General features: G+C 47.3%; 1 protein-coding gene across 4 annotated transcripts in view; it reads left to right on the plus strand.

The window, feature by feature from the left end:
• The window catches only part of AP2B1 (adaptor related protein complex 2 subunit beta 1), a 77,809-nt gene that overhangs the window by 26,053 nt on the left and 25,078 nt on the right, over positions 1–26,678 (plus strand). For 3 of the 4 annotated variants that reach the window (XM_032129544.1, XM_032129545.1, XM_032129546.1), the window contains exons 9-15: positions 1,588–1,683; positions 6,217–6,332; positions 7,416–7,581; positions 8,556–8,654; positions 11,437–11,696; positions 15,657–15,849; positions 25,199–25,240. In XM_032129544.1, coding sequence (XP_031985435.1) covers positions 1,588–1,683; positions 6,217–6,332; positions 7,416–7,581; positions 8,556–8,654; positions 11,437–11,696; positions 15,657–15,849; positions 25,199–25,240 — 972 coding nt within the window. The remainder of the gene's footprint in view (positions 1–1,587; positions 1,684–6,216; positions 6,333–7,415; positions 7,582–8,555; positions 8,655–11,436; positions 11,697–15,656; positions 15,850–25,198; positions 25,241–26,678) is intronic. The other variant, XM_032129547.1, reaches the window with a different exon arrangement.

Genomic DNA, 26,678 nt, shown 5'->3' on the forward strand with positions numbered 1-26,678 from the left:
CTTGTATTTGATGTTGGTTTAATGCAGGTCCCCTCCTTGGAGGAGGTGTTCTCGAGTGCATCCCTGGCCATGAGGCCTAACACTAATGCAGAATGATGAATGCCTCTGGTTAGTGCTATTATTGTCCTATCCTAATTGTCACAGAGCAATTTCATTTAATGTGACATTTTGAAGCAGCTCCTTCAGCTCTCTCCTGTTGTTTTTGGAACTGAGCAAGGTAATTCATGCCCTTTTTGTGCCGGGAGCATGGAAAATATTTTAAAAATCAGTTTCTATGAGAACATATTCAGAATTTTCTCTTTACTCTTGGTAGGCTCCACACTAATTTGAATTTATAATGTTCCAATAATATGGGCTGTTTACCTAAAAGGCAGTGGTGTCTGGAGGGCAGTCTGAGATCTGCAGACTAATGAATGAATGAATCTCTCCTGGCTCTGAGAAGGCTTTCATAAAACAACACAAGCTTTATCAGGAATGTGTCCTGGAATGAGACCTGAGAGCAGCTTCCACCCACGTCCTCCTGTGCTGCTTGTGGAGATTCTCCATCTCCCTGCCCAAGGCACCAGGGTGGTTCTAGCCCAGGCCTTGGGCAGTGTTTGGGAAGCATCAGCTGCTAAAGGCAGGTGCTCCGAGTGCTGTGCAACATAGATCATCCAAGGAAATAATAAAACTTCCAAACACACATGTCCTGTCTCCTCCTTGCAGATTTATCTGTCTGCAGTCTGGCCCTTCATGGTCTCTTTATCTTGTCATTCTTCTGAGCAATTTGCTTGGATGAGAGATTTTTCAAAGGACTGTCTGGCTTTGTGCTGCTCCCCTCTCCCTCACCATCTATTTGTGACATCACAATTAAATCACTGATGTCATGTTTGGCATGAGAAACTGAAATAAATTGAGCTTTTGAGGGAATATAAATTACATATGGTCTTTTCTGGAAATAACTGTTTGTAAGCTAAGTGATTTAAGACAAAGCTTTTCAGTTAAAGGTCTGTGAGATCCCAGCAGGTCCTGGGTTTAGCCCTTCATCGGTTTCCATTAGCAAAAACACCGAGACAAAATAATAAATCTTGTTTTTTAAGAGGGGAAGTATCTTCACTCTGTTATTAATCTGTGTATAGATGTTCCAGAGTGTCCTCAGATCTCCTCTGCATCTTCCATTTGGATTCACTGGGGATCCAAACGTTCATCTCAGCACAGAAAAGGAGAGATCAAAAACGCTTCTTGCCGAGAGCTTTGCACGCAGCAAATGCATTTTCAGTGTAGGAAGGAACAGAAAACTTTAAGTTTGGCAGGACTGATTTTTCCCCAGCTCTTAATCAGAGGAATTGTAAATAATCAAGACCAGACCACTTTTTGACTTTGTGCAGCCTACACCAAGTGAAACCCACACCACTTTGGGTTACACACCAAGTGTAACCAAACCAGTGGGTTTCGGACGGTGAGCTGATGGCAGAGTTTGGCTGGATGCGTGTGGTAGCTGTGAAAGAACATCCTGCTCATCTTCTGGTGTCTGAGCAGCATCATCTGTGAGGGTGGGCTGTTCTCTGAGTGTCCCCAGGGTCTGACATTGGTGTGCTGTCCCCACAGGTGCTGGCAGAGCTCAAGGAATACGCCACCGAGGTGGACGTCGACTTTGTGCGCAAGGCCGTGCGAGCCATCGGCCGCTGTGCCATCAAGGTGGAGGCAAGTATCTCATCCTGGAGGTTCTCTGGGGTTCTCTGTATTCAGAAACAATGATGGGCTTTGCCACCTCATTTCCATGTTGCTGGAACTTCAGTGTTGGCCATCGAGTGGCCTGGATGCATCCTGGTTATGGGCAGAGCACCACTGAACAGGGTGTGAGCCGTGAGGACATCACGGGAGGATGGCGTGCTCCTCTCTGCAGCAGAGCAAGGCAGATAATTCATCCTTGATGGAATATTTTACTGCACTGGCCTTAGTGGAACGATGACCACTTATCCATCCAACTCCTTTAATAGCTGTGGCCTGACCTTTTGAAGGGGAAAGAAGAAGAGATTGTACAGAGAAACTCAGTGTTACGAAACATTTCGTGTCATCCCTCCCCTCCATTTCAGCAGAACAGAACACACAGGCAGAGAATTGCAGAGATTTGGGGCACTTAAATGCAATTTATACAAACAGAGTGACTCTACTTACGTAAATCCACACAACTTGTGGCTTCATTTGGAGTGTGCTCCCTTTTGCCTCAATGCTTATGCAGACAAGTTCCCAGGAACATCTGCAGTTACCCAAAACAAGTCTGAAATGTCCTCTGCTGGTGGAACGTCCACCTAAGTGCTCATAATAGAATATTGTTTTTTTAGTGATATCTCTGTTAGTTTCGCTGTAAGTGAATCTGAAATGCCTGTCAGGAGCTCAGAAATCCTGTGAAGAGAGGGAAGATTTATGCTGTGGTGTTGGTACTTTGCAGTAAACTGATGACTGAGTGCAAAATGTCACATAAAGTGCTCTAATTTCAGCTGAGCTCATTTAGCTTTTGCTCAAGTGTGTTCCCATGAGCATTGCCTGACAGCAGATTTAAGTAATAACCTAATCATGCCTGGCTTAGTGTGGTGTCAGTGCACAGGATTCTCTTGTTTCAGCTAAACTACTGGAAAGCCTGTGCACAGAGGACACCAACTTCTGTCCTCTGGAGAGAATCAACTGCCCTTTTGTGCAGCTCTCTCTCCCTTCCTTCAGCTCTCAAAGGTTTGTCACTGCCAGGGGCTTTCTTTGAAGTGTGGCCCCACAGAACAGGGGTTGCTGCTTCTGTTTCATGTCTGCAGCTCAAACTACCAGAGCACTCCTTCCTTGCTGCATCCAGGCAGGAGCCTATCTGCATGGAGCCACAACAGTGACAGTAGGAAACCCCCCTGAGCATGGAAAAGGGCTACAGAGAAGTTTAAAAGGAGCTGGTGACAGCCCTTTTTGTAGCAGTGCTGTGCTGGGGGGGTGGGAATTTGTTTTAGGTCTCAGCAGGGACTTTGTCTCTAGGATTTGGCCATGTGTCTGTCCTAGTTCCACATGGAATGGAGGGTGGTGTATTCCTGCAGCATCAAGGTGTTTTAGAAGTTTTTACTCTTTCCTGCCCTCATCACCCACACTTTTCCCCATCCCCAATACCACAACAATCATATTTGATAAGCAAAGGACTAACAGTAATGCCCCAGTGACCCTCTAAGTGTAATTGTGCCTCTCCATAAGTAATTTTATTCTTGGTTTTTAGCACTGCTCCATTGAAGATGCTGCTGCTAAGGGTGAGGTCTGTTTCCTGCTCTGACAAGAAGCAGATTTAAAGAGGGAAAATACAGAACAACTGATTGCAGTGTCCCCATCCCTAGGTTAAGCCCTGTCCCCAGTGCATCTGTGTTTACTAGAGGCTGTTTGCACTGTGAGTTATGACTAATGAAAGAGCATCCTCACAGCCAGCACTGTCCACATTCCCAAGGCTCAGAAATCTCCTTTTTGACGCAGGACACAGCCAGTGGGAGCTGTTGATGAATGAGGATTCACAGAGCACCTCAGCCCTGCCTTCAAGGATCCTATCTTTTGTCTAATTGTCACTCCTAGGGGAGTGAGACAGGAAATAAATTTGTCTGCTGAGAGGTGCACCACAGAGCAAACGTGTTACCTTTGCTCATTTTGCTGGTTTGGAATATGGAACCAGTCCCCACACTGAAGTAGCAAGATGTTGCCCAGGCTTGAGCAGTCACGTTGTTTTGGGGGATGTCAGAACATCATGATGTTGCAGGGCAGGGCTGGGTTATTGATAGCTGAGCTCAGAGTTGGCTTGGGTTTATCTACAGCAAACTCTGGTGTAGCTACACTTGCCTGCCTTGTGAATTGGTTTGCCCCAGTGACAGCATTACAGGAAACCATCATGCCATGCTTTGATTGTAAGGAAAACAGACACCACTCCTGTGGGAAAAGGAAATGAAGTGGATGCAGTAAGAATAGAGATTCCTCTGGAGCAAAGGAGAAGCAGAAGGAGCCATCTTTAAGGGGATATTTGTCTCGTTTCCAAGAGACTCTGGCAGCAGCCTGGTTCTTAGAAATCATTGAGGCTTATGGCTGAGCATGATATGTGCTACTTCAGTAATCTTGTGGGCTTTCATTTGGTTTCTGCAGACAAACAAAGCGATTTTGACTTTGGTTGGTTGTCCTTCCTCACTCCAACTTGAAAGCTGTTCGAGTTGGGGCAGTCTTTCATCAGTTTGCAGAGCTCTGCTGTCCCCAAGGATGTCCACCTTCAAAAAGCAGTGTGTTTACAAGGGATGGGGTGAGCTGAGATCCGTTTTGTTAGAGGGACTGCTCTTCTGGGCATGCGCCTACCACTGCTCACTTTCCAAGGGACTCTTCGGCTAAAAATCATTGCTGTGTGTTTCAGAGTGGATGCTGTGCTTTTCCTGGAAAAAAGTCATACTAATCATGCTTCAAAGTATCTAAAGAAAAAAACCCTAAACATTAATTTGCTTTTCCTTGAATTGTGCAGCTCTTAAAGCTCTGTTAGTTGTAGGCCCTGACAGGGCTGCACTGCTTGTTGCCAGCAGTGACTGGTGCTGTAGGTTCTGCAGAATGACCTTGGGACAGATTTACCCCCATCAGGTCACTCATTAAAATACCAGATGAAAGTTATTGAGATGAAGAGGTGAAATTTCAAGCTCTGAATCATCTCTCTTGCAAGAACTTTGAGCAGGGCTCCCACTGTGACCAAAGTCAAACTGTGTGGAGCCAGGTCTGTGGTCAGTCCCCATGAAGTGGAAGTGTCTTCCAGGTCACAGACTTCAAATCCCTTCTGGAGCAGAAGGGATCAGAGCAGGACACGGTCAGGTTGCCATTCACTGCCCCTGTAGTGCCATAGTACCCATAAAGCTAAGGAGGGAGAGGTGTCATAAAAGAATATTACACCAATCACACACTTTTATGTGATGCCTCTCTTCACTCTGACACCAGTTGTATTGGATTTTTGTTCTGTTTGGTGTGAATTTCAGGGGACAGTCTTATGACTTACTGCCACTTTGCAGACAGAGCAAGTGCTGGTTTGTGGTGTCTCCTCCCTTGGCTGATCCCCATGTCAGTGCTGTGCTGACAGGCCCTGTGTGAGATACCCACAAGGGCAGGAAATTACCAGAAGGTTTTAGTCTCTGACCCAAATTCTTGAGGCTTGTCCTTGAGATTTTTGCCCATTCTCAAAGAACTGATTCCTGTGACTAAAATGCCATTTCACTCCTCCTCCTCCTGCCCAGCCTTTAAGTGCTCTGTAAGTCGAGGGAGCTGTTAATTCACTGGAATTGAAAAATCCACCTACATTGCTGTTGTTTGTGCCCTACAGTGTTTGTCTGCAGCCCGAATCCTTTATGAGTGTTCCGAAGGCGACTGCCTTGGCAGTGTCGGGAGCAGTCTGCTTCTCACATTAATCACCAGCTGTGTAATGAAGCTTCATGTGTGCTCTGCTAATAACCAAATCACTGCCCTTATTTGAGCCTCTCTGGTGCTGAAGTTGGTTGCCCCTGTGATGTCCTGCGTCGCTGTGCTGTTTGGGAATAGACCTCCCTGAATTACCTGCATCTAATGCCACTTCGGGTTCCTGGAGCATGACAGTGTCCAGTCCTTGTTATCTTGCAGTGCCTGTGAATTGTGAACTAATTCATGTGAAAGCTGCATTAGGAGCAGCTGAATTGCTATTTCTAGCTGTATATCCACATGTTGTTAATGACCTCACCTCAAAAATACTGAACCTGTTGCTGCTGGGAGCTGCTTTTTGCTGCTGGTTTTGACAACACTGTTCTCTCCTGCCTTCTGGCTTTGCTAGAAACCTTCCAGCAGTCCCTATCAAAATTCTCCCAGCTCTGATTGTCTGGGAATTGCTTCTGATTCATGGGAAGCCCCAGAGAGCTCATTTAGTGGCCTGTATCAGCCCCAGGGTGATACAAATAGCAGTGTAGGCGATGTTCTCAAGGTCTCTCGTGTGGTGACCCAGCTATCTACTGGCACAGTTGCTTCTCTTACTTTCTACAGGAGCCAGCTGGTGTCCCCAGTGTAACAAACAACCTTTTGTTAACCTGTAGTTCTTTTCTGGACAGGGTTGGTAGCTCTTGTCCTCTTGTTTTCCTCCTCTGGGCCTTTTCTCATACATGTGCCTTGTTCCTCAGTGTGTGCTGTGGGATCAGGAGCGTTTCTTCAGCTTTTTAAATTGTGTTTTTCTGCTCTCTCTAGCAATCTGCAGAGCGCTGTGTGAGCACACTGCTGGACCTCATCCAGACCAAGGTCAACTACGTGGTGCAGGAGGCCATCGTGGTCATCAGAGACATCTTCCGCAAGTACCCCAACAAGTACGTGGGAGTAGCCTCAGATTGTTTTGGAAGCACTTGTCTGCCATCATCAGAACAGAGCAGAACTCAGCCTACCAGGGCTCTGAAGTAAAGGCAGAAGCAGTGATCCCACTCCTAGTTTGGTAGGATTCAGGTGTTGGCTCTGGATGAGGTGTCAGCCTGGCTCATTATTAGTTTGAATTGAAAGGTTTTCCTTTGCCACCACTCCATACTGAAGCCTGGATCAGAAGCCAGTAAAGCTCTTGCAGAGGATGCCAGAAGGAAAATATGACAAAGTTTACAGCATCAGGCTGTTCTGGTTTTGCTAATCTCCTCTGGAAATCTATGAAGTGTAGAAGTCTCCTCACACAAGGCTGTGAAAGTTCATGGCTCCCGTGGTCCGAGATCCCAGTCAGGTTGTGCTGAACAAAACACTGCAGGCTTTTCCCACCAGGTGTTCCCTCTGGCCTGGGCAGAACTCAGCTTCTCTTGTGCTGGTTCTGCAGTAAGGTTTTGTCTTATCAGCCACAGAACTGCAGCAATGTTTTTCAACAGAGACTTCATGATCACCTAAAAAATAATATGGGATGTCTGCAGGCCTCCCTGGCAATTCCTGCTGTCAGTCTCAGAAATTCCCTGCTTGTGACAGAGATACCCACACATGGAATTAGGGGAAGCTAAATTACCATGGGATATTGTCTGGTTTACAGAGAAGCCTTGGAGGGAGTGTAATACCCAGTTCAGGGTTACCAGGCTGAAGCCTCCAGCGAGGCTGCAGGATCTGAGTCAGACTCATGGTCTGAACTGTTGGATCAAACATTCCCATTAGCAAACAGAAAGGGAGGCAGCTTTATCTTAAACTCCACATCTAGGTGGTCTTGCTGATGAATTAAACTGCAAAGACCCTGTGAGATCTCAGTGCTCAGCTTGGGGGGAAAAAAAAAGCCTGGGAATATCTTCTGTAGTTGAGTGAAAATGCTGCTTGTTGTGTAGAAATACAAAACATGAATTCAGTGCAGGATTCTCTGCAGAATGATGTGGGCAGGAATGGAATAAAACAAGTCCAGTTCACCCCAGTAATCCACCTGGACTTTGATAAACCAGGTATGAAAGCATCATTGCCACTCTGTGTGAGAACCTGGATTCCCTGGATGAGCCAGATGCCAGAGCTGCCATGATCTGGATAGTGGGCGAATATGCTGAAAGAATTGACAATGCAGATGAGCTGCTGGAGAGTTTCCTGGAGGGTTTCCATGATGAAAGTACTCAGGTAAAGTTGCAGTGTGCATCTTATCTGTAGTGTTTCGTGCAGTGTGTTTATGGGATGGACAGTAAATGTTATTGCAGTGGTCGGACAATACCTGTCAGTGAAAGCTTCAATATTGGGCTGAAATAAAACTCTTGGGAATCTGCAGTTTTGCTTTATTGTCCGTGTCTCCAAAACTTCCCTTTTTGGAAGGACAGGACAGAACTGAAAGGTGTTCAGATGTTTCATATTTCTTGGGGGAATGGCTGTACTGGGGACCAGGACTTAGAGGAATAGTGGTAGAGTGCATCACAATATGACACTGATGCCTTTTGCTGGTCTTAAAATCAAGGGTCAGACATGGTTAGAAGAGAAAAAGGGATTTTACCTTGGTATTTGTTTTAAGGATCCTTAGGTGCACACGTCCAGGTCAAATGCACTGAAATGCACCCCACAATGCCCCCCCAAAAGATCTGGTATATCATTATAGGTGTTACTAATCAGCAGATCTATCAAAGATTCCCCAATGAGAGGCTGGAATGAGCTCCCCTCTCCAAGGAACCTTCTCCTGGATGGTTCTATCTTAGTTTACAGAATGTGTTCTGGAGAGGACCTTGGGCTCTGGGGCACACTGATCCCTACCTACGAAGCTTCCAAAATGTTGAGTCTCCGAGCTGAACAAACAAGGCCAAGAATGTAGGCAAAAAGCACTAGGAATACAGAAGTTGTAAAAGGTATAACAGGGGTCTAAAAGAAAAGACAAAAAATATATGTGGCATCAACACAAACCTCAGCGTGCTGCTCAGGGACTTGTCTGCGAAAGTGTTTTGCAACAGGCAAGACTCTGAGTCTCATTATCCTCATTATGGCAAAGAATAGGGTCATGCTGTGAGGAAACTGAGGTCTTATGCTTTATATCAGTAAAAGACATGGAGATTTGGGAGATGTTGCTGAAGTATGGATGAGTTTTTAATCTCTCCTGCGCCTCTCTCTCTTAGGTGCAGCTCACCCTCCTGACTGCCATAGTGAAGCTGTTCTTGAAGAAGCCTTCTGAGACACAGGAGCTGGTCCAGCAGGTCCTCAGCCTGGCCACACAGGTAAGGCCAGGTATCCAATGACCCAGAGCCCTGCAGACTGTGCTGGCCTGCTGGGTGATGGCTCCCATCTGCCAGGCCAGTCAGCTTTGCAGTAGGTCGGATTCAAGGGTGTTCCCTTCTCTCCCAGAGAGACTCTATTTAAAAGCTGCTCTGTGCCTGTTACTATCTGGAATCTGCTTTCTCCTTCTTAGCTCTTGCTTTGTCTGAATTCCATCCCCATTCATTCACTAAATGGAAAGTTAGGGACAGTGTAGAATTATCAAGAAACCAAAATTCTTTCTCCTTGAAGGTGGCTTGCAGTTTAAACATCTGGAGCTATAACAGAGGGAAGGAGCCTGGCAAAGACTTTGTTCTGTGAACAGCAAAGTTTAAGCAGTGCTATGAGAAGGAAAGAACTGAAGTTTGGGGTTTTTCCTTTGTACTTGGATGCTGTCAACCATGGTGGCAGCTTTGCTGGAGGCTGTAGCAGTGGGTTAAGATCAGGGATTCATTATGCATGAGGTGCTGAGTTATGAGCTCAGATCACTGCAGGCAAGGCTGGGCTGGAGCTGGCAGACACAACTGCTGTGGTTCTAGAAGACAGAAGTGGAGATGTCCTGGTGGCAGGGGTGGTAAGATCTCAGCTGAGCTTCCCACACTCCTTGGCTGCAATGACTGGGGTAAAGTGCCCAAAAAAAGCGGCTCCTCTCCAGATCTGCTGTGTCAAGAGATAACAATAGTCTGCCAGCTGAATGTGATTGTTTCTGAGTAGAAAACCCGGAGTCAATCATCAGCTGGCCTTTTTGATCCTCTGCTGCAAGAAATCGTGGCTGTGGACTTACTGCACTTAAACCTTTTATTCATTCCTTTGGGGATTTGCATTGATCAGCAGCAACAAACCCATGACCTGCTTTTCTTGCTTCAAAACCTGCTATTAGGCAGGATCTGAGCTGCTCTTCAGAGAGGAGTGGGCCAAGGGCACGCTGTGTCATTTGTCTGAGCCAACAGAAGAAAGGTACTAAGTGTTAAAACCCACTGTGCTGAGTCACAAAACATTTGATGGCACCCTCAGAATATAGCAGGCGTCTGATTTTTTTTTCCCCTCTGTTTGTCACAAATGTTGATTCAGTCTGGCTTTTTGTATTTTATATGAATAATAAGTCAATGTGGGATAACTGGCTGTAAAACACTGAAAACCCTTAAACTTTGAGGTCTGATTTCTAGGTAGAGATGGTGTTTTTCACTTGAGTGGGAGAGTAATTACACGTGTGTTTCTTTCCCCAGCTTAGGTATCGTTGCACTTGGAATGTCTCAGGGTTTGTCTGCACAGCAGACTGCAGGTGTGGTTGTAGCAGGAGCCAGCTTCATCCAGGCAACACTCGTAAAAATAACAGTGGAGTAGCTGAGGATGGAAGAAACACAGGAATTGAGGTCTCAGACCTGTGCATTGCTCTTGTGGGGCAGTCATGGGTGGGGAGCTGAGCTAGCCAGGGGTGCTCAGAGAGAGACCCTGGAGAGGGGAGAATTGGGAGAGAAATTGGGAAAGATTTGACCCTCGTTTCAGTTTCCAGTGTGGTTTTTTTGGCTGTGGGAAGAAGAAGACAGCCTTGAATCTGTAGGTGCAAGTAGGAGAATGTGGTCTTTCATGTGTGTCCTTGCAGAAACCCTACCTGATCCTGAGTGCAGAGTCTGGGAGGGATTGTTAAGGGAAGAAGGGCATAAAGAGTCCATGATTCTACCATCAAACAAAACCAGTTCTGCAGAGACAATGTGGGAGACAACAGAGAGATTTATTTAGGTCCTTACAAGCAAAATGAGCTCAGCTCAGTCTCATTCCAAGAAGAGGTTTGAGAATGTCTTGAGGCAGATGGCAGATGCAGGTTCTAACAGGTCAGCAGCAACAATGAGAGCACAGAAGACAAAAAGAAATGCCAAGAGGAAGGCTGGTGAGGTGTACAGTATTTTGCTGGAATTTTATAGGGAAAAAAAAACCCTCAGGAACATTTATCCTGTTATTCTGCCGATGTGAGGATTAAAAATCTGAGCTCTTGTTTCCGTGAACAGTTCACTACAACATAAAACCACAGCACCTCCCTCTCCCTAGAACATTATCAGCAAACCATCCCCACTCACTTTGCTGCTCTGAGCAGAGCTGCTCAAAGAGGAGAGAAATAATTAGCACTTCATGCAGAGGCAAAAGTATCTGCAGTAAAACAAGGGTCTTATTGACAGCTGGAGAACTGATGAAGTATCCTAAGTGTGTATCATTAGCATCTCTCCATACTTCATTAGATAACTAAAAGGCAGGATAAATAAGATTTCTTTTGCTCTAAAGAATATGGCTTGTTAAGATGTGGCTCTGCAGCATCTTTTCTGTCCAGCAGTGCCCTTGGGTAAGTCATATTTCCAGGGATCTTGGATCATTCTGCAGTATTGTGTGTCTGCTCTTAGTATGCAACAGTCATTGCCACTCATGTTCTTTTCTCCTGGATTTCTCCTAACACTTAGTGGCAGGAAAGTTTGGAAAGCAGTTGGTAGCTCTGTGGTTTGGGGGATATAAATCCTGGGCTTTTTGCTCCCTTACCAGCTGAGCAGGAAGTCAGGCATTAATACTTTTGGTTTGCGTTTTTAATTTTAAGATGTTCACCTCAACAAGCAGTTTGTAACATCATTTGGAGATTGGTGGCTGTGGCTGCTGGCTGGTTGGGGTTTTTTAATCCAGCAGAATCACTGCTGGAAGAATAAAATGATTACAGGCATTAGTTCACTTCAGCCCTGTGAGTGATGCATTGCTTTGTCTCAGGATTCTGACAACCCAGACCTGCGGGATCGTGGCTACATCTACTGGCGCCTTCTTTCCACGGATCCAGTGACTGCGAAGGAAGTGGTGCTCTCAGAAAAGCCACTGATTTCTGAGGAGACTGATCTGATTGAGCCAACCCTGCTGGATGAGCTGATCTGCCACATTGGGTCTCTGGCTTCTGTGTATCACAAACCACCCAACGCTTTCGTGGAGGGGAGCCATGGGATCCACCGCAAGCACCTGCCAATCCACCATGGGAGGTGAGCTCAGGCAGCCCTGGGGATCATGGGCAGGGTTGGTTGTTTCTTTCTAGAAAACAGTCCAAAAAAAGCACAAATCTTCTAGAACACCCTAGTGGGATTTTATTGATAGTTTGCAGGTCATTCAAGGGGCAGTTTCATGCAGAATGTAATCCTGGGTATGGAGCTTCTGAATTCCTGGGTCACAAAGGCACAGGAAGTATCAAAGTTCCTGTGTGAGGAGAAGCTGGGATGTTTTTTGAGAAGACATTGGTTGTAAGTGCTCTTGTCATGAGTTTGAGTAGAAAAGCAGCAGCTTTGGGTGAGTGCTGCAAGGAGGACTAGAGTGAGAACAGGCATCTTTCAGAAGATGATTTGGTAGGAGCTTTGCTTCAGCAACAGCACAGCTTTATGAGCCTGTCTCCTGGAATGCAGTATCACTTTCCTGGAACAGGCAAGTACAGGGATCCTTCACTGCTGCAACGTGACATGGAGAAGGATTGGTGACACTCCTTTTCTCACTTGGTGCCTGTAAAGCAAGGGGAGTGTAAAAGCCATCTAAGCCCCATCAGTGTTAGGGCTTAAAAGAAAAGGGTTAGACTGGAGATGGTCTGCCTGACATTTGGGAGGTGGGGGAAATGCTTTGGCTCGTTGCCTGGTGCCTTGATGCCTCCCTGGGATCACAGTTCTGGCAGCAGGTTAGTTCTGCAAGAGCAGGCAGTGCCTTTGCCCCAGCTGGGGCCGTGTTGCTGTTGGGCCTGTTCCTGTGGCCCCTCATTCAGGTGAGCAGTTGCTATTTTCCCTAATGGTATTAATTACAAAAATGAGTGCATTTTGCAGCAAGAGGCAGAGCAGCCAGGCTTACCTCTTAATAATATTCCCAAAGTGACATTTGGAGTGCTATTTTTTGCTGTTGCACTGATAAATCAGTGTGCGATGCTGCTTCTTTGCTATTTTCTGACACCACTTCTCTGCTATTCTTAGCAGCTAAAGCTATTTCTGTGGTGGCTGGCTTTGGGAAGCAGAGTTGTTTTCTCCCTGCCTATGAAATCAAGTCTGGCTGCACTGACCCAGAATCAGCAAGCACAAATCTACCAGTTGGACAGGAAAAGCAGTGGCCACTTCCCTACCTCTCCTAATCAAAGATTTGTCTCAAAATGAGCCGGGGTAGCTTTGGCTTTTGGTTTTACCAGCTTCACTGTACACTGTTGTTCCAAGTCACTACAGAAAATAGCATTTTAGGGGATTTAGCTCAGAGAATTCAGCTTTTTGAAGGAGCAGTTTATTATCTTCTTGCGTGTACTGTGTATGTGCTTGGCTCTCGTTGCTCATGCTCAGTCTGCTGACCTTAAATATTTTCTGACTTGGGCAGAACCACTGCTTCAAAAAAACCCAGAAAACAAACCTCCAGGCCTCAATCAGCAGTGGGAAGCTGTGGGAAGGTCTGAGGGGCGCTCAGCAGAGCGTGCTGCACACTGATCATGCTGATGTAGTGGTAAAATTAAAAAATGCCTGGGGTTAATTTAATGGCACACCAGGCTTCTCTGATGTGAGCTCACCTCAAGATGCCCCATTATTGGGGTTTTCTGCATCAGTTTAAGGCAAGTTAAAGGTGTCCAGTGAAAGATGAGTCCAAACAGTTGAGGTGAGGTGATTTTCTGTACAACTCCTGCACTCCAGTGACCATTCTGGTGGCTGACTCATGTGGTAGAGACTGATGGCACTGTAAGATGGGAATGGGGAGATGTCCACAGTGAATGTGGTTTAAGAGGGTGAGGACAGCGTTGCCTTGAGAGGTGCTTCCCTGGGTATAAACCTAGGAGGAATTTTGGTTGGCAGAGCACGCTTCCATGGCGTTTTGATTAATTTCTTTTTCGTTCAAAGCGCTGTAGGACGGCTTTCTTGCAGCTCTCAGCTGATGGGCAGACCCATTGAACAGCTCACAGATGGTGAAATATTCCTGCCTCTTCAGTGAGCCCAAGTGTCACAGAGCTGCAGATGTATCCCAAGGGTGGGGGAGAAATGTGATTGCTTGGCAGTGTTTCCTCCTGTGGTGGCTCCCACCACTCCTGCTCGGCCATAATTCAGCTGGGAAATTTGGGGAGATGTTAACAGGGCTCCTGGGAGAAGCAAGTCTGGTTAGACTTGGGCAGGAGTCTCTATTTCCCTATTTCACAGGCAGCTACAGGAAATTTTTGGTTCTGGTTCAGGCTGTGCATCCCTTGTGACTCCAACATCTGGGAACTGCTGGGGGCTGAACTCATAGGGCCAAATCTCCAATTCACACGGCCAAACCCAGGACTGTAAGGGGGAAATCTTGTATCAAGTCTTTTTGCCCTTTTTAACCCACATATTCTTTATTAATTTCTTTTCTTTCAAAGAAAATGCAAAGTTGTTTATAGAAATCTCTTTAAAGAGACCCATTCTCCACAAATGGAAGCTTTGGGGTTTTGCTTTTTTAAAGCAAACCCACTTAGCTTTGTCCTCTCCTAGTTTCTTGTTGGGCTTTGGGGCAGCAGCAGTTGTTACACAAGACACAGAGGGATTTCTGTGTCTCCATCAGGAGAGGGATGAGTAAGTGTTGAAGGGGTGGAGTGTTAGAGGGATTATATCCTGGGAAGGAACCAAGTGGTTTGTGCTGTGCCTCTCTTGGAGAGGCTGTTCCTGTTCCCAGGCTGGGGGTGGGAGTAGATCACAGTCACCACCTCTCCTCAGGAATGCTTCAGGGAGCAGTTCAGCACACTCAGCACTCTCCCTGCTGAAGGCAGCAGCAGAAAGGACAGCTAATATTAGTGCTATTGGGGCTCTGAAGCTTTTAATGCAAAGAAGCTTTCAACCCTTCCTGCTGCTGCCTGGTAACTAATTCATTCTGCACTCCTTATGCTCTATCTTTTCCTCCTGGCACTGGAATTGGGAGCAGCTTATACTCTGTGGCTGAATCTTTCCCTTCAATAGCTGAATAAGGATAAGAGAATTTTGGCTACTCAGAATCAGGAGCTGCAGTGCTTGCAGAACAGCCCTGGTGTTAAACACCTTGTCAGAACACTAATTCCCACAGCAATTGTGTGCAGTTACCTGCTGGCTGCAATAACATGAGCTAGAAATCATTCTGGAAACAGGGTATAAAATGGGTTTTAATTATCTAAAATATGAGCATCTCTGGATTTAAAGAATAAATACATTGTAGTGAGTTCTCCAGGAGTTACAGTTATTTTTTTTTACCCTCTCCTTGTTACCCAATTCACTGACAAATGAATATAAAAGATATAAAAGGTAGCCAGACTGCATATGATGATAAATTCTGGAAGCTGTATAATGAGTGTTTCTAGACTAGTAATTAGCATGCCTGCTAACTCAGAGGAAAGGAAATTATTGGTAGAAGGGAGGAATCAATTTTAGATTGAGTTTTTCAATTAGAAAAGATGGATGGACCTTGTTGCTGGTCAGGAGAAGGTGATTAATCTAGATCTGAGGGAAGTGGTGGAGTTTGCACTGGTTAGGGTAAGGGCTCAAGGGTTTTATCAGTGTTAGATCTCTGAGAAAATCTGGATTATCTATTTTTCCCTGTGTTTCCATGTCATTCTGAGGCCCAGTGGGTTGAAAATCATCTCTGTAGGTTTATTCTGAGGTAGGAACTGCTTATTTTCAGTTCTGCAGCCCACGTAGTACCCATGGCTCTCTGTTTCAGAGGGGGTCTGTGATTCTCAAGGTGGGTAGGATTCACCCCTTGCAAGATTCCCTTTGCTGGGCTGAAAACCATGTACAAAGCAAGGAAAACCTTTGTGCTCAAAGTGGTGAAGAGCCACGTGCCATAACCCTGCCTGGTGCAGGACAGTGGCCACATCAGCTGCTGGGACCACCTTTTGCCTGGCCTCTGCTGCTGAGCCACCTCTTGCTGTGTTTGCCCATGCTGGGAACCTGGAACTGGAGACCAAAGGTGTCTGATATTTGTCCTTTCTGCTTCTTGTTCTCCCCCCACAGCACTGATGCTGGTGACAGCCCCGTGGGCACCACGACCACCACAAACCTGGAGCAGCCACAAGTCATCCCCTCCCAGGGTGACCTCCTGGGTGACCTCCTCAACCTGGACCTGGGGCCCCCCGTGAATGTGCCCCAAGTGTCCTCCATGCAGATGGGTGCTGTGGACCTGCTGGGAGGAGGGCTGGACAGCTTGGTAAGCAGCACATCCTCTTTAGCTGATGGAGGTAATTGGAGCTGTGCTTATCTCTGCAAAGCCTTGATCATTTGTGCTTTTAATGCTCAGTGAGCCAAGCTCCCAGTGCTGAGTCCTGAAACTCCAGGAGGATTTAACCATAGTTATTGTACTAACTTTCAGCAGGCTTTTCCTGCTCTACAATGCACGTTGCTGCATGCTGTAGAATCCCCATGGTCAGTGGATATATTTGTTCTGTGCTTTTTCTGTCTGCAGAAGAAAACCAAAAAGTTGTTTTAAGGATGTAAAAGTCTTTCACTGCTTTCTATTTAAATCAGGTTCCCTTTCAAGGAGGCATTTATTCCACCCAATTCCCAGCCCTCCTGAATTTCAGTGCTAAAGCTCTCAGGCTGTAATCCTGTGCCTTCCCATTTGTGTATTCTCCAGAGCATGTCATGGTTTAATATCGGTGACATTTTAATTGCAGTGAGGTCAAGAGGGAGCTCCCTGTGCAGTCCTCCCTGTGCCAGCGCTGCTCACAAGGCACCTGCCCTGGCACTAACAGGGTCAGGCTCCAGTGGGAGCAGTCACACCTCCCTTCTGCTCTGGGGAGTGAGCTGGGCAGGAGCTGCAGTGAGAACATCACTTAGCAAGCAGCCAGCAGCAGGGCAGAGAGGTCAGTGCTGTGGTTTTTAGGCTGGTGGCAGCCAAGCAGTCAGGAGTGGTGACTGTAAGGATCATCCTGGGAACTGTTCCCAAGGCAAGGAGCACAGCACACAGATCCCCAGCTCCCTGCTGGCTTCCCCACAGGGGTGAGAAGCACTCCTAGGTGTATTTGCACAACATAAATCAAATAAGACTGCGCCAGTGGACATAGCTGGGTGTTTTTCAGACCTGCAGTGGATTTGTCTTGCTTGAGGTTTGGCTTGTGGTAGTTGGGCTGGGTTATCTCTGCCTGGTTTAGGTGCACTTAGAGTTCTGAGTCAAGCTCTGAATAACAGAGGTGGGAGGCAGCTGGATGAACCCCAATTCAACAAATCCTTATCTATCAAATATATATTTTTTTAAGCTGCCATAAAATTATTAAAGCAAATGTTAAACCCATTTCCAGCTCCAGTGCTTCATGGGCTAATGAGCTGGAAACAATCTAACCCTTAATGGCACTGACACAGAGGTCAGAGGTGCTGTAGGCTCTGCACTCTCTAACCAGAGGTTTGTTTGGTTAGCAGGGACATTGCTTTTACTGGGGATTGGCAAAATGGTCAAGCTGGACTTGCTGGGAAAGCAGGCAGTGAGCCCAGAGCAGTGACCTGTGCAGCCTTTCCCTGCACTGCAACACATGCCTCTAAAAACCTGGGATTGGGAATTAAGGCATTGCAGAAGGTGGTGCTGCCTGTGGTGCCACAGGATGGTTTGCACTTAAATTCCTCTGTGCTGCCTTCCAGTCCTCTCACAGTAACCCTTTGTTTCTCATTAGTGTCACACAAATAAATGGACACAGCAGAACTAAAACTTGGTTTTGGGAGAAGAGCTGTCTCGCAGCTGGCATTAATGGGCTTAATTTAGTGACCTGCTTTGACAGTGGAGCTGTTAGTTGAAATGGTACCTGGCTTTTACTTAGTATTTTTCTCAAGCCTTAAGTACATCCGTGGAGTTATGGAGTGTGAGCTGACAAAATGATCCTGTCTGGATGGGGAGTAGCTGTGCCTGGGGCTGCATGGCCAGCGCTCTCTCAGCTGAGTAGATGGGGAAGCACTAAAAACAAATTCTGAATCCTGGTGTGGTTTTTGAAGGTGGATGCTTTTGATTGGAGTGCTGTTGCATCAAAGCTCCAGCTTTTCCTTCCCTTGGTCAGTCTCTTTTCTCACGTAACAAGTGACAGGATCAGAGGAAGTGGCCTGTGCTTGTGCCAGGGGAGGTTTCAATTGAATATTAGGAAATCTGTCTTCACCAGAAGGGTTTTCAAGCACTGGAATGGGCTGTCCAGGGCAGTGGTGGGGTCACTTAAAAATCGTGTAGAAGGGGCACTTGGGGACGTGGTTTAGTGGTGGCCTTGGCAGTGCTGGTGATGGTGTGGAGGTCTTTTCCAACCTAAATTATTCTAGGATAATAAGCTTAATTAGTGAGTGAATGGGATCTCTGTGCTTGTTTGTTGCTGTGGGCACGTGTTGAACAAGTCTCAAGCTGGGTTAACCCTAACCTGGTATTACCCAAATTGCTGGGAAGTGTCCTGGGCTGCAGGGCTTGCCAAGAGGATTGGCATTTGGACCTCAGGCTAATATTAAACCGCATCTGTGCTGTGCCAAAATCAGTCTCAAACTGCAGATCCCACAGGCCTGATTTCTGTGTGTGGGGAAGAGGTGAGACACATCCCACTGTGCCTTTGAAGAAGGGCTGAGCTCTTCACCCTTCACCAGGGATCAAAAACACCTGGGGGCCAGCAATACCTGAATTGTTCTGCTTTGAAATTTCCCTTTCTGGTACTCCTTAAGGTTTTTAAAATACATTTCTTCCCCTGCTTTGTTGGGCTGACCGAGGCTGCACGCTCTGTGACGGCGACATTGCCTCAGTCCTGTGAGTGCCTCAAAGGCAGCTGGAGGTCTGGAAGAGGCTGCTGGCAGGATCTCAGCCAGTTTGTCACACCCACTCAGTGGCATCTGTTGATCCCCTCTTCTACCCCCTTGTCTTTGGAGGGGTGTCTCATCAGAGGGATGTTGTTGGAGTGAAAATCCCAGTGGGACTAACCCAGAAAGACCAACAGCAGCGTTAACTTCCAACGAAAGCATCGTTCTGTATTTCCATTTCTTAAACTGTGGGGTTTTATTTTAATTCCAGGTATTTAAATAGAGACTGTGTGGTGTAAAACCTCATAAACACCAAATTAATATTGTTCATTTGAATTGTCCTCAGTATTGCTAGATATTTATCCCTATGACCAGTGAGACTCCAGCTGCTTGAGAGGTTGATTTCTTTAGTGAGTAAATCTTATTTTATCTCCATAGTGAGTTCTGTAATTGGTATTAAATGTAACATGCATGCACAGATGCTGAGCATGTGTTAACAATTAAAAAGAGGAGAAAAAGGACCTTTGGTACAAGAGCATTGCTTATAAGCAGAGCAGACTTGCTCTAGAACTTAGGGAGAGCTGTTTTCTGGGGAACAGGTTGTGCCCCTGTTTGCCACCCTGGGCAGATCTTGTTCTTCTCTGCCCAATTTTCTTTTTGTATAAAATGGTGACCAAGTCCACTTTACAAAACTATTTGGGCTCTCCAGCTCCACAGTAGCCATACCAGTCACTGATGGGGGAGAAACAAAACTTCTGGGACAGCAGAGTGCTGGGTGCAGAGCTGTGCATCCCGAGAGCTGGAATCTGATGCTTTTTTCCCTGCAGGTTCCAGTCACTCTTCCAACTCGTGTGCAATGATGCAGTGCTTTGCAAGATGTCTGTCTGTGCTGACATGACATTTTTGCCTTTAAACCTTGTTGTGTGTTCATTTGTTCTGCAAATCCAGGGAGCATGAGAGCTCTGTGGGCACACTGTGCTTCCTGGGAGGCCCTGCATTGAATGGGAGCAGGGCACTGTGGCCAAGAGCCAGGAAGGCTGGCTCTGGGGGCAGAGCAGTAAATCTGCAGGAATGGACAGGCTTGGATTGTCTGTTATGTAAGGATTTTATTTAATACTCTAGCCACTCATCTACAAGAATATTATTGATTCGAGACTGGCAGCTGGTCAGGTTGATTTATGTCCTAAACTGAAAAGCTGCTTGATAAACACTGAATATCCCCAGTTTTCTGTAATACCTGGACTGGTTTGGGCTGTTCCAGGTGGGGTTGTGCCCCTCTGCGTAATCAGGCTGGATTTAGGGGGGTCTGACCCCAAGGATCTGTTCCACACAGCTCAGGGCTGTGTCCCACCACTGCAGTGGGATGGAGCGTGGGAGCTGAGCACCAGCTCACCCCGAGCTCCAGGCACCATAGGCTTGGCAGCCTGGGAAGAAAGCCCTGTTCCAGCAGTCTGAAGTGCCTGTCACATCCCAAAGGCTGTGAGCAGGGGCTGCTGGTGTCACTCCCTCCCTGTCTGACTTCTTTCAAATGGAGAATTCAAAGTCTGGCCTCAATGGACAACACCTTGGAGTGTTGGGGTTGATTAGGGACTCACCAATGTTTTGTAAAAAAAGTGACCTCCAGTCTGCCCTGGCTGCCACATTCCTCTCCTGGCTCTGCAAGTGACTTGCTGTGTATAATCTTTGGAAAGTTACTTCATTTACCTTTTCCTGGAACTGCAGTGGGAGCGTGTCTGTGCCAGGTCAGCCCCAGCATCCATTTATGCAGTGGATGTGATGCTTTCCCAGAGTGCTCCTCCAGCCTTTGACAAGGAGCTGAGTGACTCCTTTCATCTGGGCTGTTGAGGTTTGATGAACTACAAAGGAATCTGTTAAGATTCCTGACAAAGGACATGTGTCCATTGCTGGGGCAGGGCTGGTGTGGAAAAGGAGCTATTTTGGTGAGTCACTCATTCATATCTGATTCAAATCTGTTGTAGCAGTCATAGGACTGCTAGAGCTTTGTGAGCTGATTGTTTTTTACTCTTTGGAGAATGAAAATGGTTAGGACTCAGTTTTGCTTGCTGATGGAAATCTCTCAGCAGGGTAAAGCATTGGCAGCAAGTGCAGTGAAACTGGTGACCATGGTATTGGCAGTGTGACCTGCCCTTCAGCAGCTTTGACACAGCTGTCCCTGGTTTGGAGAGCAGCCCTTCTGCTCTGCAAGCCTGGCTTGGTGTGCAAACACACAGAATAGGCAGCAAACGAGGCATTCCAGTGCCTCTGTGTGAGCCACAGTGGTGTCTGCAATGAGATCCCTGCAGCCCATGCACACACACCCTGTCCTGCAGCTCAGGGCTCTCTGACAGGATTAGGCTGCACCAAGGGGGCTGCCAGCAGTGCTGCTCTCAGCACCTCACCCCATTCCTGGTAGGTAAATGCCTTGTGTTCCTTGCTGCCATGTTACTGAGTGCAGGCAGCACCTTGAGCTCTGGTGCCTGACTCCTGATTTGTGGTGTGAGGGAGCAAGGAGGCAGCAACTGGCCCCTCTTAACCCATGAATTGTGGTCCACAGAATGCACAGCTGCCCTGGAAGCCCTGATTATGCTGTGGACACAAGGCAAGGCAGTTGCTGAGCAGTGGTTGTTGAAGCTTCTGTCCCTGGCTCCACCCTCCCTGTTATTTTTTGGTGCTCCAAAAGCCTCACGTCATTTTGCAGAAGTGATTGTAGCCCCTCAGGATCACATGAACACTTCAGCAGAGTCACTTCATTACAAGCTGCTGTTAAGATGCAAATAAACCCTCCTAATGCAGTAACTCCAGCATTGCTACACTTCATAAGTCAGCATAACTGCTTCCAGAGGGCTGGAATTGCAGGGCAAAGGCTCTCCAACTGCAGAGCAGCTGCGGCGCCGTCCAAGCCAACTTGTGCAAAGTAAAGGTGCTGATGCAGTTTGAGAAGAGGTGTTGGCACTGGTTTTATTGATACAGGGTTGAGCCCAACCTCTTCTTTAAACCCATGTGGCTGCTTGGGTGCTGTTATGGCCGGACAGGTTTGGAGGGAATAAAGAGAATTCCTGCTTGAAGAACTTTTATGCGTTTGGGGGCTGAGACTCCCTGTTCATCCTCTGCTCACCTCCTGAAGCTGGCAGCTCCTCATCCTGGGCAGAGGCTTTGTGCTCTTCAACAAGAGGCAAAGCTGCCGGCTTTGGGATGAGGATGAGGGGTTTGCAGTGCCACAAATTCCCTTGGACCATCAAGAGCCAGCCCCTGTCCACCCCACCTTCACAGCGAGCATTTCAACCCGAGTGGGGCTGACAGCTCTATTCACGTGGTCCTCTCCTCTGTGGGGCTGTTGCTGGCTCTCCTGTAAGGCAGATCCAGGTTGTCCTTCTGGCAGGAGTGTCTGTCTGCCCATGAGACAAATGGAAATGGTTAACCAGAGCTGCTAGTCCTGGGGAATTGCTTCAGCAGCACTTACGCCTGACTAATATCTGTTTCTTTCCTTCTGCACTCTGCCTGTCACTCCAGATGGGAGAGGACACTCCGTGGGTAATTGGTTCCTGTTCCCTCTGTCTTCCTCATTCCCTCTTACTCACACACATCACTGTTACTGTCTCTTCCATCATTCTGAGTTTGGAATAAAGTTATGATTTGGGCGTCTCACAGGAGGAGAAACAGACCTGGAGTTCCTGAATGGGGAAAGCGTCGGTGCCATGGGAGGGTGACAGGCAAGAAAAACAGAAAAAGAGACTTTGTGCTGCTGCAGTGGGAAGTGCAGCCCGCATCTGATGTGGAATTGATCAGTTCTTTATTAACTTCCCCCTTTTAACTTCTGGTGCAGTAGAAATGCTGTCACTTCTCTCTCCACTCCGGGCAGAGCCAACTCTGCCTGTAGGGACCTAGAGGAGCTGCAGCTCCTTGGCACTGGCTCTGCGGCTCTGGAGCACATCTGCAGTGCTTGGGCCCGAGCACAGGAGCCAGGAGAGGCTCAGGCTGTGCTCTGCAGAGCCCTCCAGCCACCAAAGAGGGGCTGCAGCAGCTCAGAGCTTCCTGACATTGGGAAGAGATGTTGGGTCCGATCTGGAAACACACAGGGGCTCATGGTAAATTCTCTGAGCCAGTCAGGGGTTTTTTTCCCTCCTCCTTGTGAGAGCTGGAGTCTTAACTCAAGCAATAAATCCAAATTCTGCTTTCAGAATTTCAGGCCTCAAGGCCTGAAATTTAGGGAAAATGGAGGACTCATGGATAGCTTGAGGAACCCCAAAATGTCATTACCTGTTCTTCCAGCCAACATCAGTGTATGAGCTGCTCTGAGGTCGGGCTCCTACCCTGCAGCTCCTTCTGATGAGCGTAGTAGGAAATGGTAGAATAGTTAACATCTGGCTTGATTATGCAGAATTATTCAGTCATTCCCGTAATACCCTTTGTAAAATGCTTGCTGCTTGATAAACCAGCCTTTCTGCTGCTGCAGACAGCAGTTGCAGAAATCCTCCGTGCACACAATTATATCTGGAAATGAACTGCATTCTTTCTTTTCCTCTGGACTTCGCTGCCTGTCAATATAAAGCACGAAGTTCATCTGCATGCAAGACTATGAATAGGGATGAGGTGTAATAGTTGCATTTATTACTCCTCAGTGAGCCAGTAACAAGATGTAAATGATCTGATATATTAATCTAAACCGTGGCTTGGCTTAGAGAGCAGTCAATAGAACAAACCTCTGCTCTGTCAGGCTGTTTCTGTGGAGGAGACTTTACAGTGTAATAAGACTTATTTTATAAGCTCAATATTAATTGGATTTGCATCCTCTGGCTGGCTTCCTTTGGTCTCTGACTGATCCTTCTTTTGACTTTGGAATCACTCACTTTCATCTGTTATTTCCTAAGTCAGCTAAGCAAAACTGGACAGCAAGAGCCTGGGTTGCTCCAGGAGAGGTGGTTGTTGGAAATGATGAGGAGTCTCCTCAGCTTCTGCCATGACCTCAAGTAGGGATAAACTGAGTCCCACAATGGAAGAACGCTCTTAAGGCTTCTTAACAAAAAGCAAACTGAGATTTGTTCTTCTCTAGCACTTACTTAGGGTGGCTAATGTTGCATCAGGTGGCTCCTGTGGGGAATAGGGTAAGGAGGGGTGCCAGGGGATAGAAGAGAGATCCAGGGAAGCACAGGGGTTTGTCACATTTTACAGGTTTTATGGAGGCTAGTTATTATCTGGTAAGTCACTGTCTTACACCTTTGCTGCTCTTCTCAGGGCAATTTATCCTTTTTACCTGTGCTCTGATGGAGAGGGGTATGAAGCTTTATGGTATCTCTTGAGCAGCATAAAACACATTTGCCGTGAGATCTCTCAGGGAACAGGCTGGAAAGGATCAGAGCAAAGTTAATTTCCAAGTTTTTTGTGCGCAGGGAAAAGGTCAGAGCCTTTTTGGCTCTAAGCATGGGCACTCCTGGAAGCTTCTCCTTCAGCTATATGGGGCATTTGTTCAATATCCTGACACATCAGCGCTTACCTGAACAATGTATCTGGAGCCTTTGTTGACCCAGTTTGTCACATGCTTTTTTAAAAGCAAACTAACTCCCCAAACCTTTATCAAATGGAAGAGCAGAACCATCCACGAGGTGAGCTGTGGTGTTCTGGTCTGCCAGTCCAGCCTTTTCCTAATGGGGCTGGCTCCTACCTCACCCCTGCATTTGCATCATCCTCTGTGCACATTGTCAGGTCATGTTCCTTGTCTGAATGTGACCCAAAAAACCCCTGTTCTAGACAAAAAGAATTACCCTGGTCTTCAGAAGAAAAGCCTGGGACACAGATAAGCCTGGAGATGTCTCTGCAGTGAATAACCACTGCAGATCTGTGCTTGTTTCCTCCTGGCTATCAGTCATCTGTTAAGTGCATTTTAAATATTCACAGGAGTGATGTTGCACTTGCAAACAGCACTTGTAGCCAAGCCTGGGAGCCTATCCTGATCTCTGAATTCTCCTGAGCGTGTAGAGTGATGTGAAGGTTTGAAACATGGGCTTTATAAAGGGAACTTGTGGGGGGAGAGCTTCTAGGTGGGCTGCAGAAGGGCCCCAGAGAGGATTTGGTGTTTATGGAGGAATATTTCAGTCACTTCAGACTGTGAACGCGTAGCTTGGCAGAAATTGGTACTGAAATAGCCTGGTGCACCATGAGGTCTCTTTGCTGTTGGTGTGCCCATTACATGATAAAGATGCTTTTTTCCTTGTCTGAGGGAGGGGAGCATCTTCAGAGCCCCCCTCTCTGAGCTGTGGTAAGAGCCAGCACGGATCCTATTCTCTTTCTTCCTTGTTGTTGAAAAGAGCCGTGTGTCGGAGGAACACAGCCAAGACGCTTTGTGTTTGCCCGTGGTTTGTAGCTGTTCCCTAGAAAACTAAAGCTTTCAGGAAGCAAGCCTTCCTGTCAGTTTTATTTTTATGCCATTTCACAGTTACCCCACTGGGTTTTGTGGAGCTGCTTGGGTCCTGCTGGCAGCAGCAGGGCTGAAGGGGAAGCACCGATGCATGAAACGTGAAGAAAGGAGGTTTTGGTGCAGAAACAGGCGCAAGGAGGGATGGATTTTTGTTCTCATTAACCTGCAGAACGCTCCTGTCCACAGTGAATGCGTGGGGTAGCTCTCCAAGTAGCTCTGCTCACGCAGCAGCAAGCAGCCCCTCTGTTCCCTGTGCTTTCCCAGCACTGCATTTCTGTCTGTCCTGTACGCAGGAGCGATCCGTGCTCGCGGCGCCCGGGCTCCGCTCCGGCCATCTGACACTTGGCTTAAATGATCTCGGTCTTCCTCTCCTCTCTCTCCTTCTCTCTTTCAGCTTGGCAGTGACCTTGGCGGGGGCATTGGAGGAAGCCCGGCAGTAAGTGCCATTCCATTTTTTTCCGCAATTTCCAAAGCTGCTCAAAGCTCAGGGTTTTTCAGCATACCCTCACCCGTTATGTGCTGGAAGGTGCTTTTTAAAGGCCTGAAGATGTTTGAAAATGGATAAATGCAACTGCAACACACGGGTCCCCACCTTTGTTGATTTGAGTCCAGCTGCCACCTGGGCTTTCCTAAGAGCAGCCAGGGCCAGATCTGTTCACTCATTCTGCTTAGCTCTTCTTCCTCAGAGCTTTTAGTTGGAGCACCAGCGTTAACCCTGGCAGTGCCTCATCCTTGTGCAACTGCTTTAGCAGCTGAAAGGCCAAGGATGCTCATTCCTACTCACAAAGCCTGGTCTGTAACCCTAACCCAGTGGCACCACAGAGTTGCCTGAACTCAGTGCTTTCTCCTCCCAAACTCCACACAAGATTTTCTCCTGGACATCAGGGTCAGGTGCTCCAAGCTTTCCTACTGTGTGTGGTCAGTGCTGCCACTGGCCACCTCCTCTGTACCTGTGCTTTGTGAGTGTCCTTGTGCCTACAGCCAGGGCATTGGGAGAGTTTCAACCTGCTTTCAAAGCACCCTTGGCATCAAGCTCATAGCAGCTTCTTCCAGCAAAGCATGGAAAGGGAATGAAACACCACTTGAAAATGAAGTGGGCAGGAGGGAGCGTGCTTCTAACCCACAGCCAGAAGTGGTGTCCCCTAGAAAGCTCCAGTCCCTCTTCCCAGGGCTCTGTATCCAGTAATTCAGTGAGGAAAGCACACTCCCTTCTGGAGGGAGGGAGGGCTTTTCAGAGACCCTTGTTATGGCTGCAGTCATTCTCTCTCCTCCTTTCCCTGTGAATCTGGCATTCCTTTCTTCCTTCAGCATAAGGGCAAAGGAGAGCTGGTGGCACAGTGCACCTGTACACCCAGGCAGCCCTCAGCAGGACATGGCAGATAGTTCCTGTGGTGGTCATACCTACAAAGCCAGGTCTCTGCCCTCCTGGGCCAGCTAAAACCCCCCGGGCAGTTCTGTCCTGGTCACTCTGCCTGTTTCTGGGCTGCTGGCTGGGGAATCCTGTTCTCAAGCATTCATCCTGCTAGGAAGAGAATTTGGAAGTGTAATTTAAGTGTGACTGTCCCATCTGAAGCTGGGCACCTAAAGGTTAATATTCCAGCTTTGGTGCCCTCATTGAAGTCCTGGGAGGGAAGGATTGCCTTTCTTGCAGGAAGGTTGTCCTCTGGCAGACTCTGCTTCATGTAATGAACCTTTTGGGGCCCAGTGCTGAGAATGCAGAGCTCTGGCTTTGGGTGGGAGTACACAACACGGTCATGACTCCCTTGCTATCTCTGGATATGCAAAATCTTGCAGATTCCTGAAGGCTGATGTTGTTGGGGGAAGATCTGAAGCATTTGCTCTTTTCCCTGGGTTTATGTAGGGTAGATCCACAA

Source organism: Corvus moneduloides, chromosome 20, assembly GCF_009650955.1.
Source record: "Corvus moneduloides isolate bCorMon1 chromosome 20, bCorMon1.pri, whole genome shotgun sequence".
NCBI lineage: Eukaryota > Metazoa > Chordata > Aves > Passeriformes > Corvidae > Corvus > Corvus moneduloides.